A 9,919-nucleotide genomic window follows, 5' to 3' on the forward strand; every position below is an offset into this window, starting at 1 on the left:
CCCTGCCCAGGGCAGAGGGGTTGGAACTCGATGATCTTCAAGGCTCCTTCCAATCCAAACCATTCTGTGATTCTATGTCTCTTAGGAAGCCACCTTTGAAGCTCCAGGATAGGTTTACCTTCAGTAAAGCCATATTTTGTGATGTGGCAAAGACACACCCTGAAAGAGACAGGTAGGAATCTAGCTCTGGAGCTATTTTCACTAGAAAACAAAAGGTTTTCTGTTTTAGTCCAAAACAAGTGCCAGTTAAAGGGTATGAACTCTTTTCATACTGTGTTCAACTGCAGAATGTTACTAGCAAGGTTCATACAAGCCATCAGTAGCTTTTTGCACCCTTCTTAATTAGGCAGGCTGAGTGCAACACCATGGTGTAGTCCAGCAAATTGAGAAAACAGGGCTGATAACTTTTTCTTATTGTCTGTCGGCTTATCCCTCGGCAATGCATTTTTTGAGTGACATCCATGGATGCAGCAATGCATTCATAACGGGACTTTAAATAACAGAGCACAAGGAAACTGTGGCAGGGCTCTGGCAGGAATCCTCTGGGCTTTACGGCTACTGTGATTGCTGCTGCAACATGTGCTGCCTTACAAAGGAGGTATGATAGCTTCATCACACCAGCGATAATGAAGTAGAAGAGGACATAAAGAGGCAGCTATTGACTGACTTGGGTCTTCCCTGCTCGGAGCCTCGGCGTCAGAAGCTGCCGCCGCTGCGATTCCAGTGTCGGTATCCATAGCACGAGCTTTAGAGCGGATCAGGTTCAAGTATTTTTGCCGGGTTGTGCTGTCTACTCGTGAGCTCGTGCTGCCAGTAGAGCTGCAGCGGGGATAAATTATGATGTCAAAACAGAGAGATGTTGTCACACAACCATCTCCCCTTCTGGGGTCAAGGTTCTGCTTTATAGCTTGGAAACCCATTAGTCCATTCGAAAGCATATGGCCAAGAACGGACAAAAAAAAGTCTTGTGTGTTTGGGTCAGAGCTACAGACAAAAGGCTCTTTGTGCTAAGAGCTGACAATGACAAATAAAGAGGAACCTGTTGATCTAGGAGAGAAATGGAGGATTATGAAAAGATCACATGATGAGAAAAAGACCTTGGCTGTTTGTCTGGATGTCAGTCTCGCCTGTCATTAAAATGCTTTCTGCAGCTACGGCATATTTGTTAATAGAAATACTGTCTCCTGCTCACGTGTTTTTTTCCTAGCCTACAAAATGCTACCTGTGCCTAAACGTGCCACCCTCATGAGACCACATCAGAGAGGTGATACGCTTTTAACTGGATCTTCACCATGTGTTAGGCGTTATGCAGAGTAATTAATGTTTGCAAATATCTCTGAGAGCATTGGGAGCACGAGAAACAGTAAATGCTAAAAAACAGTGTCTGTCCAGCCACGATGCATAAATACTCGACACAAAGAAAACCCAGTAACAAACCCCCTATAATTCAAGAAAGTTATTGGAAGTAACCCAAAAGCTATGTCTAATGCTAATAATAAGCATATTTCCCAAAGGTAACATTTGATTTCTATCCAAAGCCAAACATATTTGAAGCTCTGCCTGAATGTCGTTGTATAGCAGATTAACTGGGACAGTTTAATCTGTGAATAACTTTGTAAAGCCTGCAGCCAACTCTGAAGAAACAGCAACAGTCTTGACAAGGCTGGGCTACAAAACACTTCACAGATAATGTGTTTTTTTCACAGTAAGCCTGGAGAAAATAGAGAACGGCTTTGGTTTTGTGGCACGCACATCTGGCAAGTGCATATTTGTGATTGGTGTGCAGAGAACATGCTGAACAGAAATATTTATATTGAACATTGATGGGCTCCCTAAAATGACCTCCAGAGTCTATGAAGTGCACCATAGATTTTTAAAAAATCTATTATAGCCCATTAGGTTCTGGAATGTATCCGAGTCCATCATCGCGGAGAGTGCCAGCAACTCTCTGCATTTGCTGTACTAAAGGAGACCTATGGAAACGTGCTTAATTCAAAATAAACGAGGGGTGGGGGAAATAACAACAGAATGCTTTTTCTCTGGTTTTATTTATCTTTACAGCTGAAGAGACTGCAAGGGGGAAGGTGACTGGAAAATAAAACACAAAGGGAAAGGTCCCTTGCTGTTCCTTAAGCACTGGTTTGAAATCAATGCAGATAATGCACTTGGAAGGAGTGTCTTTTACTGGTTTTCAGTAAATTGCTGGGCTGTGCTTCCCAGTGATAATGTGATCGTCATGTCTGTGCCAGTAAGAGTATACTTTAAAAAATAATTTTAAAAAAGTAAAAAAAAAAAAAGTGTGCAATTCCTTGCAAGCAGCGTTTGGATAGTTTAGTCTGGGATGCCCTGAATTCTATACATTGACTGAGAAATATCTAGAGCTGCTGTTTATCTCTCCTGGTGGTACAGAGCATTTCTCAGTTCTCTGTAGCTTATTCCAAAGACACAACAAACTGGACTTAAATACAATATTCCCCCGCAGAGCGAAATGCCCTCTCCTGCTCACCTCAGCCTGGCACAGCCTCTCTGGCCAGGCAGAGGTATTTTCTAACCACTGCTCTTCCTTCTTCCTTGGCCGTTGTTATTTTTTGCCCCTGGTAGTCGGTGATACACTCCCAATGACTTCAGTGCTGCTGGATTAGGCTTAGGGTCCAATTATCCTCATTAAAAGTATAAACTAATAATTCATAGTTCAAAGTAGGTTTGCTATGGACAGCACCACTAGGGATTTAGTGCATAATACTAGAGTGGGTGCTTACGTTTTCTTTTAATAATATTTTTTAACTGGAGGCAGATCTATTTATATATGCTTTGGGAGAATAATTTTATGGGTAAATATGATCTTTATTAATATTTTTTTTGTTAATTCATTGATGTTAGTAAAGAGCTTTGAAGATGAAAGCACTGTATGTAATAAATATTAAGATTATTCCAACTTATTTTAATGTTGCCAGCATTCCAGCTCCATCATCTTTCATCCAAGAATCTCAAAGTACTTTCCAAATGTTAATTAATTTCCTCTCAACAGTCCAGGGAGATACCTATTATTATCATCTCCTTCTCACAAAGGAGTCATTCTGAGTGCATTTTACCCCATGACTTGGTCAAAACCAGGTAATATGGCAGGAGCCTATTTGGCAGCGGCCCAAAAATTCCTGACTCCCATCCTCCCGTTCTTGCTGCCAGACAGCATTCCCTTCTTGGGAGTGGGGTGTGACACTCACCTGTGTGGCGCTTGCCTGCCTTCGTCAGGTGCTTCTACTGGTTGCTCTTAAAACAAAAAAAATAGACAACGATAACATGCCACACCCAGGACAGGTGAGGAAATAAAACTCTTCAAAATCAGAATTATCACAGTTATTAATTGTACTGAGTGCACTAAGGTGAATTTTCAGTATCTTTTAATGTGCGAGAGTAAATCTTAACTGGATTCTGTTTTAGAGTCCTATCGTAGAGTCAGAATCTTATAATCCATACTCAAAAGACTATTAAAATGCAAACTTTTTCTCAAATGCAGCACAGGTGAGGATATATTGCGGTGGAGAGTGCAAGTGAGCATGAAAGATCTGAGCTAAATAGCACATACTGCAGCTGAAACTTCTTTTGAAACACTCTCCCCAAACCAGAGGCTAAGTTAATGATGAGATGAGAAGACCATTTAGAGACAGCATGACTCCAGCAATCCATGAGAACAATGCAAAGTTCAAAAATAGCAGTATTGACTGGTGGAAAAACAACATACATATAATTTTCAGGTAATTACTACAGTATAATTAGCTCTGATGTTTTCATATGAGCCATCTGAAATGAACTCTACTTGCTACTGGAACCCAGCTTTATTTAGTGTTCCCATGACTAACGTGATTCTTTAGAAATAGTGATTAGGTAAAAAATAAAGATGTGATTACTTTATACCAGATACCATCGCCGTGCCAGCCGGCATAGCCTAGCTGCTGGCATTTTATTCAGCATTTTATCCACACCTATTCTGAACCACTTTAGGCAAGACGAGAGTTAAAGAATGGGAGAAGACGAGCATAATCTACTCCTATACTGGCTACATTACTTCCATGTGTAGTCCGTAATGAAATTGTGGGGCAGGGAGGAGGAAAGAGACTCAAATTGTAACAGGTCTCTGTCTTTTTCTAAATCACTGTATGTGACTGATGCTGCATGCAAAATTGTTATAAGTTAGGATTATATGAAAATGTCAGTATTTTACATGTACTGTGCAAGTGGAGGAAGGGTGCGGGAGTAACAAGTAACATCATAACAAGGACTTTCAATCAAAGTTCTGGAAAATTTAGGACCTTGTTTTTTTTTTTTTTTTTGACCACAGAACTTTGCTTATTAGGAATTATTTAGTATTTGTAGAAAGTAACTTCTTAAGCACTGAGACCTTGCAGTCTTACATAAAACAACTTTTAATCAGAAGGAAAAAGTTTATTGCAGTTAAAACCTGTTTTTGTTGATGCTGTAAGTCTGTAAAGCTTAATTAAAAGTCTGCCTCACCTCTCAGAACATACTTTGGAAATAGATGTAGCTTTCTGTAGTTTTCCAGCATTTTATCCACACCTATTCTGAACCACTTTAGGCAAGACGAGAGTTAAAGAACGGGAGAAGACGAGCATAATCTACTCCTATACTGGCTACATTACTTCCATGTGTAGTCCATAATGAAATTGTGGGGCAGGGAGGAGGAAAGAGACTCAAATTGTAACAGGTCTCTGTCTTTTTCTAAATCACTGTATGTGACTGATGCTGCATGCAAAATTGTTATAAGTTAGGATTATATGAAAATGTCAGTATTTTACATGTACTGTGCAAGTGGAGGAAGGGTGCGGGAGTAACAAGTAACATCATAACAAGGACTTTCAATCAAAGTTCTGGAAAATTTAGGACCTTGATTTTTTTTTTTTTTTGACCACAGAACTTTGCTTATTAGGAATTATTTAGTATTTGTAGAAAGTAACTTCTTAAGCACTGAGACCTTGCAGTCTTACATAAAACAACTTTTAATCAGAAGGAAAAAGTTTATTGCAGTTAAAACCTGTTTTTGTTGATGCTGTAAGTCTGTAAAGCTTAATTAAAAGTCTGCCTCACCTCTCAGAACATACTTTGGAAATAGATGTAGCTTTCTGTAGTTTTCTGTCCTTGCATGTGAATAGTTCTGGGCCAATTTCAAGCTTCTGAACCATCCGACACTCTAGGTATTACTTGGCTTTGGTACGGCATTGTGTACTTCACAGCTCACTATGGATCAGCAATGGCCTGTTGCCTTTTGCAGTTGCTTTTTATTCCTTCTTCTTGTACTGCAGTCACACATTATGAAAATGGGTGCTAATGACAAAAAATCCCAATCGTGATTCAGCGAAGTGGAATTTTGTTGACAAAAATCTGGATTTAACTCAGCCAAAGGAAATGCTTGTACAAGTGTAGATGAATATCTCAGGAATGACCATTTCTTAGAGAAAAAACTATTCTAGCTTTAATTAAAAAAAATAAATAAATATAGCAATTCAATTCAGATACTGTTGCTGTGCCAGCCAGCATAGCCTAGCTGCTGGCATTTTATTCAGCATTTTATCCACACCTATTCTGAACCACTTTAGGCAAGACGAGAGTTAAAGAATGGGAGAAGACGAGCATAATCTACTCATAGCCCAGAGAAAAGTGAACAAAGGTACTTACAGAGCTAGATCCATTCAACAGTGGCAGTTTTCCTGGAATAAAAGTTACAGAAGTTAATTTTAGATAAGTTAAACAAAATGCTGCAAGACCAGTAGGATGCTTTTACCTTCTTAGCTTGGACTGCCGGTAACATGTACGCCTCGAGCAGTCCCCTATGACACAAAACTCCTCTAGTGTAAATGGGTTTTGCTGTTGAGGCTACTGTCGTTACATATAAAATTAAACAAGGCATTTTTCATGATGCCTCTGTGGCTGGTTCAGAGGTAATCCAGGCACTTTTCTTTTCCTGCACCTGTGCTCTGTCAAGGTGCAAAATCTGAAAGGCACAGGGCAGATCGCAAGCGATGGCTGCGATGTGTAGGCTGTGTGCGGCGGGGTCGGGCACCCGCGGCAGGCTGAGCCCCAGGGGAGACAAGCGGCGAGACCTCATTCTTTTCGTCCTCACCTTAAAACACAGTCTCCATTTGACACGACTGATACTTCATTTGACACAGTCCAAATATAGAATAGCTTAATTATGAAGGACAGGCCTTAAGAACATTAGCAGAGTGCTATGAGCAAGCACATATCATCCATTGATATTGGAGCGGAAAAGGCTAAGCAAATAGTTTTAAAGAATGGGCTAATTGTTGTGCCTATTACTATTGTCTCGCAGCTGCAACGGTTTGTATAGCAGCAAAGTACATAGGGAGCTGAGCTTGACTTGGAATGCATAATTCCAGGCAGGGAATACAATATACAGGGCATTCAAATACCAGGGAGTGCAATTAAAGTTTTCAAAGATTTGCTAAAATTGCAAAGTGTTTGTATCATGGCCGCGGTCGGCTTTGAGGACTCGGTGGTGTAAACCGCAGTCATATGTGTACAGCAACAAGGCAAATTGATATTTAAGAACTGTAAAAACAGGAAATACGCAAATGAAGCTGGGATGTGTCACGCTGTAACGCTGCATATGTAATTAAAGATTATAGTAACTCATTTACATATGCTTTCCATATTGCAATAACATCGTTATACCAGGAGATCTAAGGATATAAAAGAGGTGACATTAACAAAATGGTCCGGTAAAATCCCTAATTTAGGACTTCCGGTGATTAACTCTCCCTCTGTAAATTTTAATAACACAGGCAGCAAAGATGTAATGAATCTTCCTTTTCTAAATAAGTAGCAGCCCTTGTTTTGGGCCAAATTTGAGAGATGACAGGAACAGAATACGATATAATATAATTTAATATAACATTGCACTTGGATGTGAATTAGGGGGAGATGTGTGTACCAGCCAAGTCTCAGTCACTCAACAATACTGAACTTACTATCCAGCATATTGGGCAATGCCATGTATATTACTTCTAAAGAATTAAATGGACTTATTTGAACTGCTATACTGGCTACTCCATTTTCTTCACATACATCCAAGGAATTTTCATTAAAATGTACCTCTGACTTTTTTTTTTCCCCCCAGAAAAGGCTGTTTCAGTGACGAATCTAAATGTTTTTTATGCTTCCAACAACCTCAGGAATAAACAATGTTTTTAATGATTTGGTTATGTTTTCCTATCAAGAAACAAAGTCATTGAGAATCTAAATAACTTTTAAAGTTATACTCAGGATCAAAAATGCCTCCCCATTACTTTTGAGCAGAGAGTAAGCTTGGACCATTACACAAAGAGGGAAAAGTCTTGGAGACTCGGACTAATGAAAACAATATGTTAGTAGAAAAAATGCATATCTGTTTTAAAAATGTTATTGTGTCTGAACACGATTTTAAGCAAGTGAGGTATGTGACATGATACATTTTTGGGGAGGTTACAGAACAGGAAAACAGAAGAAATGGGGGTGGAAGGTAGATTCTGGAAGTAATTTATTTTGCTGCAATATAGCAAAAAGTGGGAAACAAACTCTTGAAAACTGGGAATTGAAAATATCAAAACATTGAATGGTTGAGGAAAACCCTGATCGTTTTTCTCTCTTCTCTCCCCCAGGTTAAAAGAAAAAATATTGTCGTTTTAGCTCAGAAACAGAGGTGACTGACAACTGAAGACTATTTCGGAGGTGTTCCTACCTGCTCTGGTTGCACCCCAGTTGCACTACTTGATGGGCATGCCCTTCTGAAATGAAGACAGAATCGTGACAGATCTGAGTGTCGCCATCACTGACAGAGCTGCAGCGGAGCTGGCACAACCGAGAGCACGTTTGAAAAAATACTGTGTGTTGACAAAGTCTTTTCTTGGCAAAGAAACCACCATCTAAGTCTCAGGAGTAGAGGGGAACAAAATTTCATTACATGTAAATAATTGTCTAAAAATAGAAGCACAGATTGCTTTTCACATTAAGTTCCTTCTTCATACTAAAGTATAAAAACAAGGGACTATCAGAAGTCCAAACTGAAAAATAAAGGGCCTGTACTCTTTGTGTCTGTAAAAATACTTACTTAGGGTGAACCGTTTTGAACTGAATATTCTATATCCTCTTAGGCTTCTTCCTTATTTTAATGTATCTGAAGACATTCTCAGCCTATTTTATTTAAAGCAAGTTTTGAAAGAGGACACTGGTTTATGGCCATGTGTCAGGTTTGATAGTGTTATGCCATGATTTAGCAAAGCACTTAAGCACATGTCCACATCCCACTGAATTTGGTAGGAAGTGAAGAAGTGGAGGAAAAACTGTTTGCTGTGCAGCAAGCCTCTTTCAGGGGAGAAAAAAAGGCAATTGAAAAATAAAAGGATTTGTATTTATACGATTATAGATCTTTTTGCCAAATCTTTTAAACTAGACACAAACTCAAAGATCATATTATATCATGATTATTAAACATACTCAGTCATTCAGAATGAAGTATTCTAAACCAGGCTGGTTCAGACCACTGAAATAGATCAGCTAATTATGGTACATGTGGGCGTACTGGGTAGTCATCTGACTTTTATTTTTTTAGATATCTTGCCTAGCGCCCTGCCCCCTCCCCAAACCAGCATTTAGGCACTATGATAAGTCTTCATTACATGCAGTATTAAGCCAGAGTATGGGAGAGTTACTTATCAGCTTTTTCTAATTGTTCCTCATTTTCTGAATGCTTCATTTAATATGCTGATGCTCAACTCTGAGAACTTTAAAAGGCATTAATGAGATCCGTGGATACTTGTCATATCTGCAATGGAAATGGGATGTAAGCATGACCTGGAGAAGAAAGGGGGGTACCAGCAAGGAGTCAAAAGATGCACCTGGGTTTTCCGTCAATCTGGTCTTGAGACTCGGCTGGGGGATGTTTCTGGGTGAAATGCTTTGAAATGAAATGTTTGGAAAGAGTTGTGGGTTGTTTTCCTTTGTTCAGAGAATCTGGACTTCATATATATTCTTACCAATGAAGAGGACTGTATCAAAAAGCTACTTACTAGAAAGATGTTTGATACCACTATCACATTTTTCCCTCAATGGAAACTACCTAATTTTAAATTGTGGCTAACTATTCAGGTCATATGGGAGACATAAATTATAATTCAGTAATAATCATGTGTGGTAATCTCTTTACCGCCGATTCCCTGTGTGGCCTCAAGCATGCTTTCTTTAATTTGTAGAGACGAGACATTAATGCTTTTTTTTGTCTTGCAATGCAGATAATGTAAGTGCTTTCTGAATGTACGATGATGAATTTTATAGCAGCTACAGAAAAATAGCAGATTTTGTAGCTCTCTCTCCCATAAAAGGATGTACAGTATTGGTCACGGTCAACAGTATTTTTCTATCCCATGCACGAAGGTAAAGGCCAAGTGGAGAAAGTGTCATGGCAATCTGTAATTATAGAAGGACACGCAGGTAGAAAGAAGCCGAATCAAGCTCAGGTGTGTGACTTAAATGCCAGTATTTAAGTTCATGGACTTCACAACTGATGCGGTCACCTTGCCAGGTAGCATTTTTGGTGTGTAGTTTCTCTGCTCTGCGTTATCTGACCTGCTGGAAGAACCCACATTTTACTCAAAACCGATATGACACAGGCAAGTTGAGATCTGAAAGCTCTGCTCTGGGTCTGCGGGCCCTTCTGAAAACACTTATTTTCCTGAAAGTGAGAGGAAAACCCGGCCAAGCTCACGTTGATCCCCTGAACTTGCCCCGCAGCACCTCAGAGAAGGAGAGACGACCATTTCCCGCTCCGTGGGGCGGCTGACAGGAACCGGGACCCGGCGGACGGCTGATGGCGGGGCGTTCTCCTAGCTGGTCCGGCAGCCGCGGTGCC

At 39.9% G+C, this 9,919-nt stretch overlaps 1 protein-coding gene across 1 annotated transcript in view; it reads left to right on the top strand.

Annotated features, from left to right (window-relative positions):
- Positions 1-9,897, top strand: part of SKOR1 (SKI family transcriptional corepressor 1) — a 26,592-nt gene extending 16,695 nt beyond the window's left edge. The window contains 1 exon segment of the mRNA XM_009892080.1: positions 9,802-9,897. Coding sequence (XP_009890382.1) covers positions 9,802-9,897 — 96 coding nt within the window.
- The last annotated feature ends 22 nt before the right edge of the window (positions 9,898-9,919 follow it).

The sequence above is a fragment of the Charadrius vociferus genome, unplaced genomic scaffold, assembly GCF_000708025.1.
Source record: "Charadrius vociferus isolate BGI_N301 unplaced genomic scaffold, ASM70802v2 scaffold249, whole genome shotgun sequence".
In the NCBI taxonomy this organism is placed as follows: Eukaryota; Metazoa; Chordata; class Aves; order Charadriiformes; family Charadriidae; genus Charadrius; species Charadrius vociferus.